Consider the following 25,495-nt stretch of genomic DNA (forward strand, 5'->3'; position numbering starts at 1 on the left):
AATTGGAGGGAATGGGCTATAATTATAAGACACCTTAATTTTTCAGATATGCTAATTTAACTGTGCTGTGTTCCTTTGTTGACATGTTAAACATGTAGTAATAATAAGGTTGTACCAAGCATAATTGTCACATACTCTCGGTCTTAAAAATGCCTCAGTTGTAGCTGTGCATGATAATGAACACACAATAATAGGTGTTGCTGCTGTCAATACTGTTTGCATTTGATGATTAGAAAAACCCAACAACTTATATTCAAAGCATGCTATGTGAACAGCAGGATAAGCTGGACAGCTAAGGCTGTTGTAAAATATTTTGGCTTGAATTTCCACAGAACATTAAAATAAGGTAGGTGTGGTAATTTAAATCAGGAAGAGGAATGCAGTGACATACCATATTTGAAAATCTGTCTTATAGAAATCATATATATAGCGTCTTTCTAGCCAGCTTTTAAGATTAATTACATTACAATTCTCTTTAATGAGTGTTTCTTAATTTAAGAGTTTCTGATGAGACAAAAAGTACACAGGGAAAAGCTGAGGGATTTTTAAAAACCCACAAACAAACAAAAAAGCCTCACAAAACTTTGGGAGCACACGAAGCTACCTGGAATTGTAATACTTTCACAGTGAAAGGGAACTTTGGTATACTAACCCTACTCTTGATTAAGCCCTTTGAAAATTGTTTTTGATGCACAGTGAGTTCAGAACTGGTTTGCCTACTTTGCATTTTCTTCTCTTCTGTTTCTAACCAAAGCTTTCTTCCTCTTGTCCCAGTAATGCACCAGAAAAGCATGAGTAAGGCATATACTCTCTTTTGCTATGGATGGAAATTTTTTTTTTTTTTTTGAGGATGCTTAGTTCCCAAAGGCAAGCAAATTTTGCCTGGGGCAACGCAAAGACTGGGTGTAGGAGAAGTGCAGGATCATCCTTCCATCCTTTCTTTTCAATCTTTGCTAGTATGGCAGAACCATTAAGATCTCAATTATCAATACTGATCAGTATAGGCAGCCCATGTCCTTTGACTTGCACTTTATAGTCTGGGTAGATTTTTTTTTTTTTTATTTTTTCAGTTAAGTAGCTCTTTGGAAATGTTCATAGTGCTTGTTTATTTTGTACAGGACATATGCATTTTTGCTTTTTTGGGGGAGGAGGCTGGAAAGAAGCAAAATTCATTTAACTACAAAGTTCTTTGTATACTTTAGGAGCCTGTTACATTGTACATTTCCTGTGGTGTTCTTAGGGCAGAGAAGCTTAAGGAAGAAGCTTTTTCTCTCAGTAGCTTCAAGAGAGGAAATGCAGCCAAAAAGTTTAAACTAAGAGGAGTGTGGATCTCAAAATATTGGGGTCTTCTGTACCTCTTGTGTTTGCCCCTCTGTTTTATTTAGCATAATGACTTGCTCAGGTATTCTGGGAAATATCAGTAGATGATGATGTACCTTTTTGACTGAATATCACCCTATTACCAAAACAAAACCCAGACACCACTACACAATGATTGATTGTTGTCTATTCCTCCCCGAAACCCCCTTCAATCCAAATGATAAAAATTTTTCATGAGAGTTAGACATATGACTAGTTTTGATTCCCTAAAAATGAAGGGAAAACTACAAAATAAGAAGCAAATCAAATGGTAACTTGCTCTGTAAAGTTGTACCTGCAGGAGGATCTGACATGTCATTTACTAATATTCCTTCTTTTGAAAAAATCTGAGCTCTAACATTTGGATATGTATTTTCCTGATAAGTGCCATGGTTTATGCACTTGAACCACACTTAAAGTTGAATTCTGCATCTTATTGTGCAATTGTTTGATATTGCTTCCTATGCTTCTGCTAAGGATTAATAAAGGCTGACCCTGGCTTTCTTTGCATTGGAATTTCATTCCTTTTTAAAAAGGACATAGAAGGATCTGAAACACTCCAAATAGATATCTCTTCCCACTAATGATAAAACTATCATAGACCCTTACCATCACCCCCAAGACTTTATTGTCTTCCATGAATATAGAACTAACCCCTAGAGTTTGGGCACGCCACATTTTCTGGAATTAAAAACTGAATGTCATTTCAAAAGTGGAAGTTGCACTTTTGAATGATATTTCTCACTTTAGCTATCCTATTTTAGAAAAGAATTGACCTATCATTCATACAGATTTTTTTAAGTGTTTGAAATTTTCTCCTGCTGTCATTAAATCACTTAGTTTAAACATTGACTTTACTCCCATGTTTTACTCCTACTAGAAAACCATGAATCCAAGCAGACTGACATGACCTGTGTCAGAAGCAGAAATCCTATAAATACTTTACACCTGTGAATCAAACATTCTCATCTATCCAACTTGTAAGTCTGTCAGAAAGAAAAATGTTCTATTCAGCTTCAGATATACAAATTTATGCAAATCTTCATCTCTTCGTGTCGTAATGGTGGGATATTTTCTTTAGTCTCTAGGGAAATAAAGAAACATTCTACCTTTAATTATTAAATGCTAGGTGCTTTCAAACATTGAGGAATATGGTGAAACACATCCAAAAAATGTGTCCTATGAAGGTACTGTCCCAAACTGCCTTGTACCACATGCTGTTGCTTGTGTGCTTAAGGATGCTGAACACATTGGAATCAGCTTGCAGATTTTTTTTTTTTCCCAGCATATGAAAGCATTTGTTAGCTTGCTCTGATTTATATATATCTTTTCTTCAAGGTGCTAGTGTAAGAAATTTAGGCCTCCAGTGTCAAAATTCACAGCCATGGTGTATAATTGGTTTGAGTTTCCCAGTATGTTCAACAAGCCTCAGAGAATACTGTGTCTCACAGGGCGGCTGTAACGCAGCTTGCTCGTCAGTCTACAGGATAGAACGAAGTTCAGAAATCTAAACTATGTTCACATTCTTCTGTTATCAAATGGTCCTCAATTTCTTTTGTTGTTGTTCTTACTTTCCTAGCCACCATTCTAGCCAGGATTTTGGGCCTAAAAGAACCCCAAAAATATGTCAGCATGGTTTGGAAGCCCTACATTAATCCAAGAGTAAGGAAAAAGATCAAAAGTAATTCTTCTTTCACCTGCAAAAATACCTTTTCAGCATACTTTATTGATGCTTTGGTGAAATTGATGTATTATGACAATTCTGTGGTCACTTGATACTTCTTCAGAAATGTGGGAAAGTGTGCTTTTTAACAAAAGAGTTTGCAAAATGCAATCAGAGTTAATCCTCCCAAGCATCAGTGACAGGAATTGAGAAAGCACATATTTTATTCTTAGTTGGAGGTGACAATCTTTACAGAAGAGGCAGGAAACAAAAGTTAGACCTTATTTGTCATTTGCACAGAGGGAAATAATAATCTGTCAGTATAATATTGTTAAATTCATAGATCACACATCTTTTGGCTTTTGCTTCTATCATCACTTCTAACTGTAGACAACTGATAAACTTCTCTGATAATAGCTTCTGCAATAAATATGACATACCTGTTTTCTCTAAAGGGGCTATGAAGGTAAACAACCATGCACAAGCATGGAATTAATAATGTTTTTGAATAAAACCCCGATTTTAGGCTTAAGTGATATTGGCTTTCAGCTGTGCAAATTGAGAGACAATTCTCTGCTGAGTTTTCCATAACCTGCTACTTTATATTTTGTTCCTCATCTAACCAAAGGTGGAATGTGCTTTGCATGCTTAATGGTATTAAATATTGTGTCTGCCTGCTAGGAACAGAGTTTCCTTCCTAACCGCTATAGGGAAAGTGTAGTTTTCTTCAGACAGGAATCTGCAGCGTTTGCTCTGAGCTGACTTTTTTACAAGACTTTTTGTAAACATCTTAACCGGTGCATAGGTAGGTAGATAGCCTCATTAGTGATAATAAAATATTTTGAATATAATTTTGTGAAATTCTTTGATATTCATTCTGTACACTAAAACATCTTTTGTTTTCTGTACCTATGATATACTGTTTTGAGAATTAACATTTGGCTTTCTGTGGGAGTGCTTTAATTGTTGAAGTGTCCAGCAATTTTAAAGTCACTCCCTGGTTGCTTTGATCTTGATTAAATTAGCAAAGCCTAGAGTAACATCTAAATTCAGAATAATTATGTTGATAAAGAACTGCTAAAAGTAAAGGGACCATTATAATAAGTTGGACCGTGAGGAAAAAAAAACCCATGTTTTGTTTTTGCTTGAGATAAAGTCTTAATTTTAGAGATGGAAACCTGCTAAAGCAATGATGAAGAAAAAACCTGTTTGAGAAAAATATTTAGAAAAATCTATTAGTGTCTTATCTCTAGGTCCTGAAAAACAAACAATATCAAACCAATAACAACAAAAAAAAAAGCCACCCAGAAAAGCAAACAATCCCCAAAAAAACCACAAAACAAACAAACCCACCCCACCCCTCCAAATAAACAAAAGGTACTAGTTGGTATAAAACTGACAGAGGAGGAACATAGGCTAGATAATTAATGAAATTATTTTAATTTAAATGAGACTGAAGAATAAATTCTGAAGATTTTCAGTATTCTTTTCCTTCATCATTATGAGTCCTTCTGCCTGCTACTCTAAAACTTCACGTGACCTGACTGTAGGTTTCTTCATACTTAACTCAGATAGGCATCAGTATGTGAAAAATCACATGTACCTGTAAAGATACGTCAGCTGGAGTTTCGTTTGCTGTAAACTCCTTCAAAATGCTCAGGTATTTTCAGTAATGAAAAGGTGAAGAAGTATATTTGCATGTCAGAAGGTTAATAACTGAAGAGGCATCTGCGGATTGGATATGCAAAAATATGGAAATATTGGTGAGTTTTACTTTGCATAGAGTTGATAGTCTACTACTGCTTATGCACTAAGGACAGTTTAATGAAAGCCCAAGCATACAACCAGACTGACTGACTTTCAATTATTCCAGGTGCCATTGACCTGAGTAGTTGAGACTTTTTTAAATGAGCAAAAAACCTGACAGGTTTCTCATACAGCTCTGAGTTTTACAGGGTGTGAAACAGTTTACAAATGTGTTCATAAAAGACACAGTAGCAAGGGTGGGATTATCTGATGAATTCTCAATGGACTGTAGACTGTAAAGTAGACCAAATGCAATCCAGATGTGCTGTTGTTTTAGAGTGATGTAAAAACGTCTGCTGCCCATTCTCTTCCAACAAAAAAAAACCCAAAATCCAACCACAACCTCCAGCCAACACCAGCTGCCTAAGGAGTCTTACCGTCCATATAACGTAGATACTATAAAAAGAACCTTTTAAATAATTTGAAATCGAATTCTACTAAACAATTAGATATATATTTAATTTTTATTAAATATAAATATAAACAAATGTCCCTTGTTCTTTCCAAATATAAAATACTAAATTGAATATGCATTTTGATGTATGCAGAATTAAATTGATTACACTTTTCTGAAAAATTGAATTAGGCAAATTTTTGATACCATTTTCTAGTTTTCCTTTATGAAACATTGAAATTTTGATAACTTGAATTTCAGGAGGCTGCTTTGTATACATTTATACTTAAAAGTATTCCAAACTGAATAATTTAATTAAGAAATAAAACCTAATCTCTCTGGGTAAATTGTAGATCACAGTAATTAATGATGTTAGCTTTAACCCTTTTCTCATTTTCAGTGGTTAAAGACAGAAGTGTGAAGAGTACTGTGGATTATGTTGTGTGCCCCTTGATTAAAGCAATGAATCCAGAAATGTCTCATAGTAGTCATATAGTACATTGCACATTGATACAATTCTTATGTTATTTTCATTTCCAATGTTTCTCAGGGATGTTTAAAAAAGTTTATTAAAATTTCCTCAAATCAAGAAAGTTTTCTTACTTATTAATAGCCTGGGCCTTGTGATGGAATAGGACGCTAATTTGTAGGAATCAAAATGTGTAGCCATGTAGTAATAATAAGGTTGTCATGACTTTCAGATTAATAAGTCATTGGCTACTCTAAAAACTGGTCAATAGGTAAAAGAAATGAAGTTTCAGGTAAAAAGATACTTTGTAAAATCTTGTAAAGTACGGTCTGGTTTTGGGCATCCAAATGTGCTTTTAGAAATGGTCCTGGTGATGCACCCAGTATTGCCCAAAGATGAACTCCTGATTCAGAACCAGAACAAAGAAACAGATCTCACTGCCTGTCCACTGCTCTGCTCAGAGTAACTGCCATAAAAAAAACATTACCCGAGACTTGTTCCTTTTCTTAAAATGCTCTAAAGAAAAGCTTGATATAAACTTCAAAGCAAGTAACCTTGATACTTAAGGGTTCTGTGAAGACCACCGAATTAATGTAATTTATGGCTTCACCTTGTAGGGGGAAAAATAGTTGCTACATTTTCTTCCTTTCCAGCAGCAGTTAACCTTTTTGAGCAACAATGTATTACCTCTATTGGTGGCATGCAACTTGAAGTGGAATATGAAACATCCCAGGCGATCAATATGAGCTGCTCTAATCTTTTCGATTACAGCTGAGCTCTAGCAATGCTTACAGCAAAGCTTCAGTGACACTTAGACTCATTTGCTCGTGAAGCTGAATGTGAATTTGGCTCTCTAACAGTCCATCAAGAGTGTTCTGTGAAATGCCAGTCATGTGGAGAAACTGCCAACTTCTGTAATATGGAAAATAGTTGGGACAGAAGAGGGTGAAAAATTAAGCTTCTACTCTACCAGTCATCATTCCTGTTTAGTATCTAGATAAAGAGGTCCAAGACACTTGGGGAGGAGTAAAGTTAGCTTGTTATCCTAAGAAAGAGAAAAAGGAAGTAGCAGTCTATGGTGGGTTTTCTTTAAACTGTCCTCCAAGTCAAGAAAAGCACAGTAAAACATGCAAAAGGCTTTTGGGTTGTTTGTTTGAACCACTCCAAATATATCAAAGGCTGGTATATCTGGCAAGTACACCTAACAGGCAAGTATTTTCTTTCCCCATAAGAGAAGGTGGTCTTTGATAAAATCTTCACTGATTTCTTACTGACTTAAGTACTTGGGAGCATGAGGTATACCCTACCTGGCTTTTTTCAGCCATTACCTGTGTTTCTGTCCCACACGATCTGAAGTTTGTATAGAAGTATATCATCCTGGACAGCAGGGTTGTGACGCAGGGCCAAGGTTGAAATTAAGCTTGTGACAGCCTGCTTTCAATAACACCTGCTTCTAAGTTTGATTTTTAAAGGGGTTGCCATTGATGATGATCTGCTTTGAAGTATCTCCTGACTTTTGGCTTGCATCCCTTTAAAAGTTCGTTTGAAACAGTGCATAAGACACAGGCTTGTGAATTAAGCTTGGTATATTCTAGCATTCATTTTGGATTACAAAACCTGCCTGTGCTATACAGAAAGTGTGGCTGTCTCAGCATAATAATACACTGCAATCCAAACCAGCCCCATTAATATTCCTATTGGTTGTCATTGGAGATATGCCAGTTCCCATATGTACTTACCCACATTTCAGAGTGCCCTTGCAACCTCATGACTGCTTTTCAGAAGTGCCTGGTGGCTTATTCTTCCTCCTCAGCACACTACAGTGAAATTACGTATTCAAATTGGAGGAGAAAAATGTGTTTAGGATAAACTGGCATTTAGCACACAGTACAAATTAAACCCAGATGATATGATTCTCTCCCTTGCTCCCTAACATTTATATTGGAATTCATATTTAAAGCAGGAGCCTTTTGCGTTACAAGTAAAGACTGAAATTGCGTATAACTTTTTTTCTCCTAGACTTGACAGGCATTCTTGTATAATTAATGAGTTGGATATACTGTTAATAGTTCAGATTTTGTGGTTTGTATTGTAAATGTTCTGTTTGTCTAGTGTAAAAGAGAACTGATTAGGACTTTTAGTTAGAGGGTCACGGCTTTGGATAAATATCCATATTTTTTCAATGCTGCTACAGATTGAGTCATCTCTTCTGTATTCTACTAGCAATTTATTATGGTGAATTAGGAATATAATATTGACATTGCAGTCATTTTCCTTTTTGAATCTAAGTTGTCCAGCTTTTGAGTTCTTCACTTCTGAAATAACATATGGAGCCTTTTTTAGTAAAGTTTTTATTGGCGACATGTTTGTGTCTTAGATCTATCGTTCAGCAAAACTGTTATTCTAGATTATAATTTGATAGGAAATCTTGATTGAAAATTTTAAAGCAGGAGAGACTAATTTGTGGATTTGGGATTTGGTATTTATTTAAAGGTATGTTACTCAGTGCACACTGGACTATATGATGTAAAAGCTTTTCTTACTCAAAAGCATACTTAGCAAGTCACCATCACTTATTTCTGATGAGTTCCAGTTATCAGTATCCAAATATTTTTCATTTTAAGAACCACTGTACACATCATAGCTCTCTTTTTACTTTGCTGACAAAATCTTTGCAAGAGCTTCTGGGAGATCCAAATTATTAATAAAAACTACCTGTGACTATAAATGTATACTGTTCCCATTTCTTAACATTTTTAGATAGTTTGTATGCATTCTAACCTACTGCTAGATACAAATGTCAAGAAGACACAGATGAACTGCAGATTGTTTTTTTCATCTACTGAGACTACTTTGATAAGATATGTCAGCAACTTTACAGGTGACCTGTTTATCGATCAGGAAGCATTTGAACAGACTTCTGTGAAGTGAAGCATCAAGGTATTTTATTCTGCTTTGCCCATCAAAAATCACTGAAGTCACTGGTATACTGAGGATAAGCTTTAATAACCTATAGGGTTGATAAGAGAGTTTGTGTGTATATGGTCTGCTTTGTGTTACAATCAAGAGCTGTTCCTTCAAATAATGTAGTCCCTATTCCCCAAATAGTTCATAGACTACTAAGTGGGAATTAAAGCAATTGCAGGCAAAATAGGAGACAGGCCTTTTTTGGTTTATCCAGTGTGATGGGTAGGATATAAAAATAAACTATAAATAGACTGTAAAACAGGAAAAAAAGGGTAGATATTCTTTCTTGGTTTTGTTGCATGTGAACAGCAGAAATATGAGAGGTTGCAGTTGACAGGACAAGAGATCCATCTCGTCTGCTCTTTGGTTTCCAATAGCCAGGTGCCTGAGAAAACATGTAAGAGCAGAGCAAGAGCACAGCACACTTCTGTTTCAATGATCTTTAGGCCTTGAGGAATTTGAAGACTGGGGATTGCATATGTTTTGTATTTGTGTTTAATGACATTATGAGGCCTTCCTTCCATTGATTTAATTATTTGAATCTTAAGGAGACTTGTTTTTGATGGTCATATACTGTTATTTCCCTCTGAATAAGGATGTCAGAGCAGCAAATGTCATCACACCTATGACAAAGTTATCAATTCTCTTGATCTAAACAGAATAGAGTGGAGTGGAAGTGTCTTTTTGCTTCAAAAAGTTAACATTTAAATGGACCTAAGCTGCCTTGGATGTTAATGTATCACTGAGATAAATGGTATGGAGAAGAGTTTATTCCTTTGCTGCTGCGATGCTGGCAGGAGAGTGTGCTCTGTAATTGATTAACAGGGCACAGTGCATTGACTTATATGGGGAAGGCTATTATATCTCAGTAACAGGAAGGTATATATGATTCTGGTTACAGTAAGTAAAAAATTGGATTCTGCAGGAAATAACTAAAACTGCTGGAAGAACAAAAGGTTCCCAAGGACTTTTTTTTTTTCCTCTTAAATCTGTGGTATAAGAGTATTTCATATTCTGATGGAAGTTTAAATAGTGCAATATATTTAGTGGAACTTTCATATAGGGATAGAAATACCAGCTTATGTAAGCAGTCTTTTAACTTTTGTTCTGTTGGACCTAAAGTCATGAGTTATTGATGAGATGTAATATTTTTTTTAAGTCTATTAATCTGAAATATAGTCCTTCCCTATAATTCATACACATTTATGGTGAATTTCCTATATTTTGAAGCCTAAATGAGCAGGCAGATTGGGAAGTTTGTTTTTTTTAAAGCAATAAGAAAGTGAGATTTCTTCCTTTCCTGTTAGTTGGTACGTCAAAATAGACATAGGACAGGATTACAGTTCTAAACAAAAATGAAGGCAAATTGTATCAGCTCTGGGTTTTTCTTAGCCCCCACCACTGTATTGGTGATTGCAACCAAATTAAGAAATCAGTGTTCAGATTAAGCACTTCAGAAGCACATGTACAGTAAATGAAGCATATTCATGACTATCCATAAAAATTGTGACCACAGTGGCAAATAGAGGGATGCTTCCTGTGGGATTTTTTTTTTTTTTTAACTAAGTGAAGCTTCTCTGTCTTGTTTTTTTGAATCCAAGAGTATGGGCTAGTGAAACAGAGCTAAGGCAGACCATTAATGGTTTAGAAACTAGTATTCATTCCAAATAAATTTTCCATATTTCCTTCTGTGCATCTTCAATAGTAGCACAAATATAACAGCTGTCAAATTGAAAGGCGATTTCTCAATATCTACTGGAATCAGTAAAACAACAGAAGTTCTGATGAACTTCTATTGTTGGGAGAGGTTTTTTTCATCTGTCATGTTTCTAAGCTCAATATCAAAATTCTACGTTTATTTCTATGGCAGAAACGAAGAGATTTTGCTCACATTTTTAAAATAAGTTTTTAAAATTTTATTTATGTTTTAAGATAGATCTTTTATTTAACAGGTTTTTCTAGACTATAGTAAGCAGTAGCTTCCCATTATATTTAGAAATAAATCAAATTGCATAAATAGAACACATTTTTTGTAACTAAGTTTTTATATTGCTAATATTTTTCCAGGAAGATGCAGGTTTTTCTTCCCACCCCAGTTTGAAGCTATGAGTGGCAGAAAATTGTATAAACCTAACAATTTACTTTACAAAATATATTAAAAAACCCTCAGGAAACAGAACAAAGGCACATGTTCAATCTTAGCTTTCATTACTGATGAGAATATATGTTTTTCCTTAACACTAAATATTATGTAATATAAGCATAGAAAAATACTATAAAGAGATTTTGGTTTGTATTTTCAAAAACTTCTGATTATCTGTTGTTCTGCTTTTAAATGTTTCATTCCATTTTTACCTAGACAACAGGATTAATGACAAATGCCTTCAAGTCTCTATAGCTAGGCAACACTAATAAAGAAGCAGCAGCACAAGCAGTTTCCAAGTTGCAAAGTTATTATGATCTATAGAAAATATACTGATGGATTAAAAAATAGTTGAGAAAAGCTTTGTCAAGTAGTTCTGTGTTTATATGATTGTGGCACTTAGGACAAAAATTGGCAATTGTGGCAGTCTGCTGCTACCTTCTATTGTTAGCTTTAACCTTGTACTACTTTGGCTGAAATAAAAGCAACCCGGCACCCAGGATCTGCAGACACAGACCTTTCTTCTGTGCCACATCCCTGCTCCCAGGCAGAGGTGTGTGCAGCCCTGGTGTGCTGCTGGAGAGGTGTGATGGGAGGCGTACCCGACTGCGGGCTTCTGACCAAACATGCTGCAGCCAAAGCAGAGGGAGGAGGAAATCGATCTTTCTGGTTTGTGGTATAAACAATCATGTTTCAAACCGTTTATCTTCCATTGTCAAAATTCCATCATTAAATACTGTGGTAGCGAATTTAAAAGTTATTGGAATTGTCCTTTAATTCAGTCCAAAGCATCTGCCCTTTACTCTTGCTTGTGCTTTTGTGGATTTTGTTTTTCCTTTAATGTTTGTTAACTCAGAGATTTGTAAAGGACACTTATTTTCTTTGTTAAATGTCAAAATACTGATTCCTGAATGAATGGTCTTCTGTATTTCTGTGTTTCAGTTTCTGTTTCTGTGAAAGTAATTTTATTTTTCATTACATGAGACTGCACAGTTTAGGAGAATTGTGTGATATATTACTTGATTCACTCACAATCCTTTTTTTCCCCCTTAAAGTTCTTCTTTAGAAGGTAGGATTAATTTGGTCTCCATGTGTGATCCAGTGTGACCAAATTACTGGTTTTTAATTGTACCAGAACTAGGTGTTGTTGCTGAGCATTAAATATGCTGCTTACGCGTATTTAGACCTATTGAGGACCACCTATGGCGACCTAATGCTTTCTAAATACATAAATTGAGGGTGTTTCCACTTACAGCAGAGACTGTGCTGCAGTGCATGTGTTTAAAAAGATTAGTTAGGCTTACTGGTGTAGGCTAAGGCTTTTTTTTAGTTTTACCTGTGAAGTAAATGAGTAATTTAAGCTACATATTTCTTCCATCTGTTGAAATACCTACAATACTAAACAAAAGGCAGTACATTAATTATTTGAAAAATCCTAAGCCATTTCTCTTAATTCTGATTTATATCATACAAAAGAAGGAGATTTGTACAGTTTTTTCTTCATTAGGAAGGCTAAGATACTGATTTGGGGGTTTCTCCATTTTAGATGCTAATACCAAGTTAATCTTCTTTATAACTGGGTAAAATGGAAGTGGAGTACTCAAATGATTTATAGAGATTAGTTAGTATAGATTTTTCAGTGAATCTGTTGTATCTGATAATTCATAGGCATTCATTAATGTTCCCTAATTTATTTTATTTTTTTTTTTAATATCGGATTTATCAGCACTTCTATTACAGAACGGGAAATTTGTACCTTATCTACTTCTTAGAGAGCTTTCATGATAATACTTTTCTTTAGCACTAGATTTTCATGTCACCAAAAACATTCCAAATATATCAGGGCAGGCTTTTTTGTTCAACCACTGTATCCCTAAGAAAGGTGATGGTTCATGGTTAGATATTACCATTACCTTATTTTGTCAATGGTTGAGTCTTTATTTTCTCATGTCAGTGTGTGTGTCTGTGTTTTCTTGTGTTTTTTGAGGTGATTTTTTTTGTTTGTTTTGTTCGTTTGTGTTCGTAGGCTTTTTTTGTTGAAGAGCTGTGATGTAGCTACATGAATTCCACATGTACAAAAGTAACAAGGATATGTTATCACCCAGAGGGAAAATAAAATGCACATTGTCACTTAATACATATAAATAATTAAGAGCATAAAGTGAATCTGTTTTCTTGTGTTTCAGAAAAGTGTGATGAACCTCTGGTCTCAGCGTTACCCCATTCCTCCTTCAGCAGTTCATCATTCATGACAAGCAGCTACGTGCCAGGGTATGCCAAGTTAAACAAGCGAGGAGGTAAGGGACATTCTCAACCTTAGCATTCAGATATTTCAAAAAATGATGGATGGTATTTTTAATGTGAAAATGTGTTTTATGTGGAATGCTATTGCTTATGCTTGTTTGAACAGACAGTTTTTATTAACTGAGTGAATTTCTCTTTCATTGTATGGGACAGTAATTGCACTGCAGGGAGAAGGGCACTACATGTAACCTCTAGCATGTAGCAGCGAGGGCCACATGCCTGATGTCGATGGAGTCATACAGTACAGCTGCATAATGTGCTTCACATAAAAGGGCATACCTGTCTTCGTTGGGTAAATGAGCATTTGCAAGGTCATAGTTGGAGCAAAACTAAACAGCTTTGATGTGCTTTTTTGATGTAACTTGTTCCCACCTCAGCAATGACTGCTGTCATTCAGGTTTTTTTTCTATCACCACAGGGACTTTGGCTTTTGCATATATATCTGTAATACAATGAGTATCTGTAATACTTCTTTGTTCAGAAGTAACAAAGCTGCCTCAGACTTAGTGGTTGGAAGAACAGGTGCATAACTTTGATGGCCTACCTGGTATAATGATATTGAGGCACCGTCCCCTGTCCACAAACAGGGCGACTAGTGCTGGTAGCACTGCCAGCTCTGCCAGTTGTCTGGAGATCATCACGTAGGAAGGGATGAGCTGGGTCTGATGTCAAGCCAGGAAACATAATCTGTAAGTGGGGAAGAGTATGGGGTGGGTCCAGGCATGGATACTCCTATGATGTGGCTCAGGTAGTATCTGGAGGCTGAAATGGGACCCCCAGACTCACGGGGAGGGTGAGTGGGTTCTCCACTGGGTAATGCAATTATGGCCTGTTGGTACTCTCTCTCTCAGAGCCCTGACATGGATCTTGGTTTATTGTTCTGCCACTTTCCTATATATTTGTGGTTTACAGGTGTAGAATTCTTGTTCTTTGATCTCTTTATTTTCTTCTTTTTTTTTTTCCTTTGTTCTCTAAAATCAACTTTAGCCAGGCCCTGGAGTTACTTTCTTTTAATGACTAGTAATTGCCCTAGTGAGTTACTTATAGACCTGCTTCCTCTGATGCCAACCTGTGCTGGTACTTTCAATACCTCTGCTATCATCCTATGATTATAGTCCTCTACCCTACAATTTTATACAGTAACAGTTTATTCCCTGCAGAATAGCTATGTTAGGTACTGAAATATATCAGAATTTTTACACTGGTAGTCAGTAGCTCATGCAATCACACAGCTAAGTTAAATGTAAAACAAATTAGGTTATGTTACTGGTTGTTAAAGAATTGCTATTGCAACTATGCAAGCTGAACAGAAGCCAAAGACTAGCTTAGAGAAAATATGACTGATGAGCTCTAGTGCTACTGGCCTGCAGATCTGATGCAGAGCCTGTGGCCAGACAGGAATATTGGCAATTTCTTTGCGTTTAGACCTGCAGACTAGTAGATAATATGGTTTGTTACTTCTCAATGAGAGTAGATGCTGTTCTATGCTGGTTGCAGGCTTTTATTTCTTTGCTCCATGTATTTTGTTACATGCCTTTTGCAGTTCTCATACTTTCTGTTGCAGTGTGTTTGAACGAGTGTTTTGATAGGCTGTCAGGTCACTTCAGTTGTGTCTTTAAATGTTCATTGACCAGATGAAAGGAGTGTTGCTTCAATTCTAAAACAAGGCTCATCATTTAAGTTAAATTCTGTTGTATGAATATAGTTATGTCCGTTTCCATTCTATTCCATGTTCTAAGTTTAAAAAAAAGCCACTAGAACCACTTTAATAAAATACAACTTAGCATCAGCTTGGCTGGGAGGATCTTCCTTTGTTTTAGATGAGTATTTCTCCTTTTAGTTTACTAGACTACTTATTCTGTTCTAAGTGAAAGGCAGATTGACATTTGGAATTTAATTTTTTCTGTTAATTAGATTTACCCTTCCCTTTTGCCCTTATAATCACTACAATGCAGTTTCTTTTAATGACGTTTCTTTACCTTTATGGATCAGTGTTGTCATTAATCAAACACTGGCTTTATTTCCTCATTTGAAATTTAGTTTCATCTCTTTGTTTAAATACCAACTTTGTTAGGTTGTTGTCATCCATCTCTTAACACCTTTAAAGCACAGCAGAAATACTTTTCAAAACTGAAGCATCTCTATGTACATGAACAAATATAATTTTCCTAATCCTAGTGGCAGTAAAAGTACTGCAGAATTCAGGAATGTGTTTAACACAGGAACTTGTCTGTCTGTGTTTATGCTTCTGCTTCTGCAAGTGATGGAAAATAGCTCAGTTTTAATGCTGAGCTATTTTACAACTTCATGGAATTACAGATATTGCTAATCAAACCAGTAATAAGTGAATCCAATTTTTTTATCTCCAAGGAGTCATTATCAGCTAATAGATTCTCAAATCAAATGTGCTATTTAAACCACACTGTGCTCAAGTCATTAAATGGAAAGAACTCCCCCTCCTCTAGTCCCAGACCCTTTAAATTAAAGAAATACACTTTTGAAAGTTCTACTCTCCAACCCAATTATTTTTCCTTCCTGTTTTCATGGCACTTCACTGTAGACTGGCAAAACACTTTATCTGAATAGATAGTATACTTTATTCCATTGATTAAGACACTGATTCACTGAACAGCCACATCATGTTATTAAGAAGGTTGGAGTCTTCACTATAGTTCCTCTGGTTCACTTTCCTGCTCTAAATGTTGCAACTGGAAGGAAGCACACAAAAAAAAATTAATATTTTCAGCAGTTTTTAGGAGACTTCAAAAGCAGAAACATCCATGAATTTACTTCTAATATTTGATAACATTTCATTTACAAATCCTATAACTAGTGATTTAGGCAAATAGAATGAAAACTTTGTGGAATGATATTGATCTGGAAACCTCCAGGGTGTATACATGGGTGGGTTTCTGTGTCAGTTTGTGAAAATATTTTGCATTTTCCACATCCGTCTACTCAGACCCCTGTAAGCTTTCAACGACTTATGGGTTAGGATGTATACTTATTTCAAAAGAAATGCAGATTTGATGGACAGAAGTTTGATTAGAAATGTTAACCACTCCAAATCAATTTACTTGGTGGTTCTTCTGCATTTCCCCTTGTTCCTGTTCTGAACCTTATTTCTTGTTAGGATAAGCAAAGATTAGTATACTGTCTTTTTTTTTTGGGGGGGGGGTGGAAAAGTTTATTTTTCATTATAGGAAAAATTGCTGATTGTAGAAACAAATATTCATTGTTACCTACAGGTCTGTCTGTGCCTTGCAAATTCATACCAATACATATAAAATTTGATACCACAATTTCCATGTCGGTGAGTAAGAGTCTCTGATTTATGTAATCATTACAACTGCAAATCTGTGTTTCCATTATCACAGAGAGCCAAAAGCCTGGGAGGACAATGCAAATCTGCATTTTAAACCAGCTCTCTCATTCATGGATCCCCAAAGACTGTCTCATGGGGTCCCCTCCTTCTTCTGCCTTCCTGGGCACTTTCAGTCATAGTAGCTGGGCAAAGCAACCTAAATACTTTCATTTTATTATCATGGAAAGAAGTAGGGAACAAGAAGGCCCCAGAAAATGTAGACAAATTTGCTCCTTTGCTTTGCAAGCAACTATACTACTACTAGATACTCTACTACTTATCGACAGATATAACTAGTTGATGCTGGACAAAGCAAGTGCTGCTATCCCCATCAGGCCTGCAAAGAAAAGGCATGAAGATACCTTGAAATTCAGCTGTGATAAAACTTCTATAGAGACAGAAGGATGCAATGAATTTCATAGTGAATGTAGGTTTGGCAGAAGTAGTGTGGTGGCTCCTGAATTATGTTAAAGGCTCATAAACTAAGACTTGGACTTAAAAATTTAAACAGTACTGAATTAGCAAGTGTTCAGACAAAGCCGTATGTAGCCAGTTTCTATAAATTATCCTTTTGGTAGTAAGACAATAGTTCATTTTAAACAACTAAGTCTTTGTGCTCTACTGTATTGTAGTGTTTAGCATATTTTTCATTTTAAATTTAAAGTTGGTTTTGTGATGTTTTGTGCTAGTATTACGAAGGTGCAGATTCTTTTTTAAATCTCTGTAACTTGTATGAGGGGAAAAAAGCACCAGAGAAGAGGAGAAATGCTCATGGCTTTTCTTCTTTGTGTCTGTCACTACCATTTTTATTTATGTATATGCAAACATTGTGAAATCTTTCAATGCTATAAAATCCTAAAATTTTTTGCTTTGGATGGACTACTTAAGAAAAATAATTTTGAGTTTTCTGCCAATTATCAGGTCAGATTCTGCTCCTGTGTAAACCAAACATTTCCAAGTATATGAAATGATTTAATGTACTATTTGGAGGATATGGGAATGCATTATCTTTGAAAAAAATTAATTTTGCTTTCCAAAATGACTGATACTGAAGTCAACCCCATTGGCACATAAATATATGCCATTAAGTCATTGACAGATCAAACTTTAACTGGAATCTAGTTAGTAGATTAGCTAAAAAGATTACAGTTCCTTCCATTTTTGTCATACCTATTCTCCTGCAAAAGTCTGTATTGCTGCCACTGCTTACAAGCAGCATCAGAGAAAAGGAGAGCTTTCAATAAGTTCATTCTACAGCTTTTTAAAATCTATCCTCAGTAGCTTTTTCATATGTGATGCCAAGGTGATAAGGTCTAACATCTTATGACCTGCCATCAGTGGGATCAATGGACTGCATCACACCCTGAGAAGGATTCTTAGCACACTTTTGATATAACGCGTTATCAATCTTCCTTTTAATGGTTCCCAAGCTATTGGACCTTACACTTCTCACTAGTACAAGAATTAATGCTGCCCATCATGCACCTCATACCATTTTAATTTAGGGAAAAAATTCTACATTATTTCAACATAATGTAATGTTATATAATATAATTGGAAGCTGCTTGAAACTGAGTAGTCTCAGAACTTCAGAAGTAATCCCAGCAGACAGTGAAAGTATGAAGGTCATAATGAATTTTTGGATATGTGGAAATTATCTTTTGCACAGTGGAATAAAAAAGAGGAAATCTGGTATCCAGGGGTCCTGTTTTAAGTCCAGTATTAGCAGGGAATCTGATGCTACCAATGAAATTGATAACATAATATGAAAGGAAGTTTCTGTAGAGCAGTTGATGTTCAAAAAACAGTCCTTCTAGCACCACTGTGTAACTCGTATCTAGGCTTTCAGGTTACCTTTTAATCAGTGTGCTGACCTTGGCCTGTTATCACAATTATTAATGTGACTATAAAACAAGCATCAAAAATTTTAAGTGTTGGCATAGGTGTACTTGTGACCTTTTTTTTTTTTCTCAGTGGAGTTTTAAATTCTGCCTTCTGTGCAGAAGATGCAAAAATTTATCTATAATGGGATATGATTCTTTTATTCCCCAGATCATTTCCAGTTAGTCAATCAGATCTATGGCAATGGTTCTACTAAAAGAAAATATAAAAATGCTTGCTAGATCCTTGCCTTTGAAGAATTCTAAGGACAAATAGCCTAGGCTCTTTTTACCTTCACTTTTAAAATCTCCAATACCACAATGAATGTCACTACATCTCCAATTGTTTATTACTATGAGAAGGATTTTATGTCATTTTCCTTCTGGCAAAGTGAATGTGGAAGGGGCAGTTAGAATCAACCTGGATTGTGTGAGCAGTCTGGGCTTGTACCTTCACAGGGCTTGCCAGGAATTTAGTTTGGGTATGAACCTCAAAGTAAGGAGGTGCTCCCTCTGAACTAACATTGTTCCAAATGGACAGTATGGAGCTAGCATGCAGTAGTTAGCACACTACAGATCATCACCTTAAATACTACAGTCTCCTTGGGTTGACAAGGACACCTTTGAGCTCACTAAGAATACCTGTACACAACATAACTCATTATATTTTGATTAAAGCCCTCTTAGGAAAAAGTTATGGAGTTGCCAGTGGTTTCAAAGCTCACTATCCAGGTTATGGTATGTTGTCTTTAATAAGTAGGAAGGATCCTGAAAGTAATGAACAGAGTAGCATAAAAGAGTTACAATCCTGAGAGAATAGTACCATCCACTTAGCTTTTGTATGTCTGTAAGAGAGAGTAAATCACTAAAACATGGTTGCATTTTAAAAAGTAAATAAACAGCAGTTCTCATTCTGTAAATATGTGCTTTAGATAACTACACGTCCTACAGCCCACTACAGTAGGTTTGCTAAAACCATCTCATGAACAGTGTAGATCAAACTAGGTTGTCAGAAGTCAGGACAAATTTAGAGTCCTTATTTATTAAATAATTACTTATCCATTTAAAAATATAGACAATTACTTATGGTGGAAAAAGAAATGGCCTCTACTGATTCATTTATTTATATACCCCAGAAATGTGTTTGTGTGTGACATAGTATTATTCGTGTTGCAGACAGTGTAAACAGTATTGCTGGAATGCTTTAGAGAGAGTACAAGCAACTGATGTTTTGTTTAGGAGAGTACTCTGTGTTGTTTGAGGATTTTTTGGGTTTGTTTTTATTTGGGTTTTAAAAATTTTTTTATTAATATGAAGAAATGGCTCTTTTAGGAGGTCCTTTACCTGTGATAGTAAATTAAAACACTTTCATTTTATTAGTAACGTGTCCTTGTGGTATTACTCAAAATAAAATTTTTGTCTCACGCTAACTTCAATCTCAGGGTTTATTTTGGTTTTGTTTCTTGTTTTTGTTTTTCTTTTAAAATCCATTAAGAATTTGGGTTCAGCTCTTTGTTTGCATCAAAAAGTTTTCTCTGTCTTTATCTGCCTCACATCCTACCATATAATCAGGTTTTCATATTCTTCACCTTCAAAATAAGTAGTTAAGCACCCCACTTTGATTTGTAATGTAACCCACAACCCACTTCAGCTCCATAAACATTTGTATCTCCCTTTAGAAGGCAACTGTGAACATCACTTGGTTGACCTTAGAAGTTGTTTTCTGTGCTTTAATGATCTGGCCCTAATGAAATATTTTTTCATAAATATTTATTATTTGTAGAAGGAGTTCTTAAAAAGACAAATGAAAATGTTTGCACTAGCTCATTCCTCTGAAAAAACATTCAAACATTCATTACAAGAGGATAGTGAATTTTGTGGAGGTGTGGGAAAAAGAAGCATCAAAAAAAGAAAGAAAAGTGCCAAGACATACTCATGCATTGAAAAAGTAACTTTAGAAAGGAAAGACATTACCCTTTTCATTCAAAACACAATCCAAGAAATAAAGTCTGTAGAGAGTGAAGCTCGAGTAATTGCATTAAAAAAAGCATCATTAGCTTATGTTAATTTACCGTAGCCTGATGAATACAGAAAGCATGACCATTTTTTCCAGTTCATAACTAATTTGTTAATTAAAGTGTTCAGAATACCTAATTGGCTTATTTTGTACACGGAGATGGAGAGGAGGAAAAAAAAAGATATTTAGTAATTTTTTTCTCACAATCATTTGCAGAGGCAGCAGTTCCAAGCCCAGCCAGGGACCTAAGGCAAAGGGGCAGCTTTCTCGGGCAACAGGGATGGGCACAGCAGATCACCCAGGCTTTACAGAGCAGCTGGCTTTTTTCAGACAAAACTCAGCTTAGTTCATTAATTGTTCCTGGTAACAGGCAGCTGGATTTGGCGGGAAGGTGGTTGTGCTGGTGGCAGAGAGGAGGCAGCCTCACAGAGAGCCACACTGGATCCGTATATCACAGATATACTTTTCCCATATCCTTAGGGTACCAGTGCAGCTCTGGCTGTTTATCCCCAGAGTAGCCAAGTTCTGTGCTTTCAACTACTTTGAGACACCAGAGTTTGATTTGACAGTTTCTCGAACAGCTTTGGGACATTAACCTGTAAATAGTTAAGAAATCTCTTTCGGTGTTCTTACTGGCTTCATCTTGAAAATGCAGACCTGATTAGCTCACCGGCTCTGCTCAGAATACTGCCATGGTTTAAGCCTAGCTGGAAATTAAACCTGGAAAAGAGGTTTTGGGGAGACCTTATAGCAACCTTCCAGTACGTGAAGGGAGCCTACAAGAAAGGTATTTTTACAAAAGCATGTAATGACAGAACAAATGGGAAATGTCTCTAAACTGAAAGTATGTTTATATTACATATTAAGGAAAAATTCTTTACAGTGAAGGTGGTGAGGGAGTGGAACTGGTTGCCCAGAGAAGTAGAAAATGCCCCCTCCCTGGAAGTGTGTAAGGCCAGGCTGGACGGAGCACTGAGCAGTGAAAGGTGGCCCTGCACATGACAGGAAGCTAGGGAACTCTATGGTCTTTAAACCCTTCCAACCCAAACTATTCTATGATTCTATTTAAAAAACTGGGACACTATAATTAAATTGTAGACTTAATAAAAATGGCAAGATTTGTCTGAAAAATGCACGGTAATACATGTTAGAGTTCAGCTAGGTGCGTCTTGAAACCAATGCCTCTAAAGGAACTTGTCTGCACCAGAGTAGACACACTGAACAAGCATGTTGGAAAACTTCATATTCCTCAGACACTGGGACTACTTTGTTTCCATGGAACAGTGGGAACATGCAGGATTAAAAAAAAATCCAAAAACTCAATACAGGAAAACTTGGCCAACCTCTTTTGACAGGTCTGGTATACTTAGGAGCAGCGGAGACTGAGAGTTTAGATATCCTAGACTTGGTTTTATCTACAGACACTTCAGACTTATATACAGGGCTGTGTAAGTACAGAGCTCTGGAATTAAGGCAGAGATGCGTAGTGAGTGCACAGAAGATGCACTGTCAGCTTTTCCCAAGGTCAGTGCCTCTTGCCAGATGCTATGAGTGTTTCACCCTCTCCTGCACACAAAGCACAGGTTTTCCTTACACAGATGGGTGTAGTGCAACTGATAGATTGTTGCTTTGAGCATTTGAGCCAAAGCATTGCCTTTCCCAAATAAGTCATAAACAAGCATAAATGCTGGTAGAAATGGGAGTTATTTGGCTACCATTAAAATCTCCCACTACAGTTATATGCTGAAAGAGAGAAGAGAAATAATGTGATAAAATGAAGCTATTCATTGCAGGATGGGAGAGTGCAGCTATTATTCATGTTTCAGCTTTCACAATAAGATTATTCACAGGAAAATCTGAGCTACACAGTAAGAGACAGAACATTAATACTTATTTTTCTGTATGTAAGTTACTACATAAGTCACAAAAAATATCTCTGGATCTGGAAGAGTCTGACTTAGCATCCAGTCTCATGTCATAGATGTGCTGTTGGTTTCTCTTTGTTTCCTCTCACTTAGATGAAACTAATTTTAAACTCTTTTTGTGTGTAGGACTCACTTTAACATTGATAAAAATGACCTTCATTTGAAGAAAATAAGTATGTCAACTTGTACGGAGAAAGATCATGGCTTTACAGAGGCCTTGCACAGTGAAGTAAAGGTGGAAAGGGAAGGGATGAATGGCAGTTCAGATGTGTTGTATAGATCTCCCTCAGGGCTTTTTGAGCAGGAGAAAATATTTGCTTTGAGTGAGAGAGAATAATTTTTCTTTATTAGGTTATGACTGTAGCTGAGACTTGAGACAGCTCCACTAGACCTCTTGTTTACAAACAAAGAAGGGATGGTGGGAGATGTGGTGGTCAGAGGCCATCTGGGGTACAGTGACCGTGATATAATAAATTTCTCAATATTTGGTGAAACAGGAAGGGGCATCAAAAAACTTCTACACTGGACTTCCAAAGGGCAGACTTTGGCTTATTCAAGAGACTGATTTGGAGAGTACCTTGGGAAACAGCCCTTGAAAACAAAGGGGTCCAGGAAGGATGGACATACTTCAAGAAAGAAATCTTGATGGTACAGGAGCAGACTGTCTCTATGTGCCAGAAGACGAACCAACGGGGAAGATGACTGGCCTGGATGGGCAGTGAGTTTTGCAGAAATTCAGGGAAAAAAAAGAGGGCCTTTCCCCTTTAGAAAAAGGGGCAGGCAACTCAGGAAATGTTTAAGGATGTTCTTAAGTCATGCAGAATGAAAATTAGAGAAGTGAAAGCTCAATTAGAACTTAACCTGACCACTTCTATAAAGGAAAATAAAAAATGTTTTTATAAATACATTGATAGTAAAAGGAGAGGCAAGGAAAACCTCAATTCTTTATTGGACATGGGGAAAATATTTAAAAGGGATAAAGAAAAGACTGAGGTACTTAATACCTTCTTTGCCTCAGTTTCCAACAATAAGAGACATTGTCCTCGGGGCAAATGGCCTTCTGAGCCTGGAGAAGAGGAGGCTCAGGGGAGACCTTATCACTCTCTACAACTATCTGAAAGGAGGTTGTAGCCAGGTGGAGATCAGTCTCCTCTCCCAGGAAACCAGCGAGAGGATAACAGGGCACAATTTTAGGCTGGACATTAGGAAGTACTTGTTCACAAAAAGGATAATTGGACATTGGGATGGGCTTCCCAAGGAGGTGGTGGAGTCACTACCCTGGTGGTGTTTAAGACTGGATGTGGCACTCAGTGCCATGATCTAGTTGACAAGGTGGTGTTAGGTCATAGGTTGGACTTGATGGTCTCAAAGATCTTCTCCAACCTAGCTGATTTTGTGCTTGTCAGGTGACTATAACTCTGCAGGGTGATAAACTGTTGGTGTAATTAAGAAGCAACAGTTTAGTTATGCTGACACAGATAGATGATATAGATAGATATAGATAAAATAAAGAAGTTATACTTTCTGTGTTGTTCTCTGCATGAAGATTTGTTGTGCTGGAGTTCAGCTAAGGACAAAACAACGTTCAGAAAAAATGTTAATAGCGATTTACCCTTTCCTCCTCCTATCTGCACTGGTTTTGGTCTTCTGAAATGATCCATTTTTTTGGCTCTGATATATAGTTCACGTAGGAAAATATTGTTCGATATTGAACATCTTTGGGAGTTTGTCAGCCAGCTAAGAAACAAATGAATATCAACAATGAACAAATTTTTTTTCAGAACCCTATACTTTTCTGACTGCTTCTAGGACAGATTTTTATTTCTTTTAGGACAGACTTGAATTCTTTATGACAAAATTTATTTGAATGGCCAATTTTCCAAGTCACTCAATGTTAGATAAATAGTCTCTACTGTGAATCATGAGGCTGTATAATGTGATAAGCAATGGAAAAAAAGAATTAAAAGCTAGCTTGCTTGAAATCTGCTTTTTGAAAAGTTGTGTTTTAGATGTCTTTGCTTTTCAGTATTGACTACCATCGAATTTAGCATTCCTGCTGGGCTTTTAGAAACTCAAATCCCAGTGAGCTAATTTTGCTTTGGTTAAGAAAGTTGTCAGAAATTATTTGATTTTTGTAAGGATCAAAGGGTCCTCTGGTATTTAAAAATAGGCACTTGATCATGTCTATAATTAGATAATATTTATAGATCAAGAGTAAGTTATCTTATAGGTATCCCTGTCTTCCTTGTTTTTGCTAGTACAGACTGGATGATATGAAGATGACTCAGTTTTGAGGGAATAGTCAGGTGACACTGACTAATGTTGTAAAAGGTAAGTAAACAGGATTAGTGCTTAGTGAAACAGGGCAGTGTGCTTTTGGTGAAATGGAAATCTTGAGTATTGCATAGTGCTGTACTGAGATGACTTTAGCTGACATTCTGCCAAATGTAGAACACATATAGAAACTAGATGTTTCTTTCAATAAAGAAGCCAAAATATTTAATATGTACAGCGGGAGATGGTACTTGAACTGCTTTGCTTTCTTCAGTATCAAGAAGTTGTCTCTTTTCTGTGGTGGAGAATAAAATCTTCAACAAAAGCCAGTGCTGGCTTTTTGATTTGCTGACTTTAGCAACTGGTCAGCAACATGCCCCATAACACATTGTGAATACATAGAGGTGATTGTTTCTTATACATGCCAGTTTCCAGGTGGGATTTTTTTTTTGGGGGGGAGGGAGGGGGAGGGTGTCAGAGACTGAAATATTATAGTTTATTACTTAAACATTTTCTTGAAGGACTTTTAAAACTGTGTTACAAAAGCTGCAGAGAAGACTACCGAACCCTGAATGAGGCCCTGACTGAGGCCTGACACTGCTCGCTGATGAAGATAAGATAAAGTAACAGCTCAGGGCTGGGGACATTCACAAAGCACAGGCTTAACACCTCCAAGGTGGAGACCACAGCCCCAGGGCCATCAGCTGCCAGGCTGGCACAGACTCCCTGCACCAAAGGGGGGAGGGAGGAGAGGCTTTGGGTGCGTGCTGGAAACGCCTCTGGTGAGAGGCGCAGTGACCGCCCATCCTCCCCTGTGCAGAGGAGCCCAGCTGAGGGACCCTCACCCAGGGGGGGAAGCTCATCCACAGCAGAAGGGGTGACATGGCCCATCACAGGGGCCCCCCAAAGGGGTCCCCAGACCCTGCACCA

At 36.6% G+C, this 25,495-nt stretch overlaps 1 protein-coding gene across 1 annotated transcript in view; it reads left to right on the forward strand.

Moving 5' to 3' along the window:
• Positions 1–25,495, forward strand: part of CNTNAP2 (contactin associated protein 2) — a 1,035,266-nt gene that overhangs the window by 315,766 nt on the left and 694,005 nt on the right. Inside the window, exon 2 of the mRNA XM_042044203.1 lies at positions 12,988–13,098. Coding sequence (XP_041900137.1) covers positions 12,988–13,098 — 111 coding nt within the window. The remainder of the gene's footprint in view (positions 1–12,987; positions 13,099–25,495) is intronic.

Source organism: Corvus kubaryi, unplaced genomic scaffold, assembly GCF_017639235.1.
Source record: "Corvus kubaryi isolate FWS band 111438036 unplaced genomic scaffold, C.kubaryi_AGA036_p1.0 37398, whole genome shotgun sequence".
NCBI lineage: Eukaryota > Metazoa > Chordata > Aves > Passeriformes > Corvidae > Corvus > Corvus kubaryi.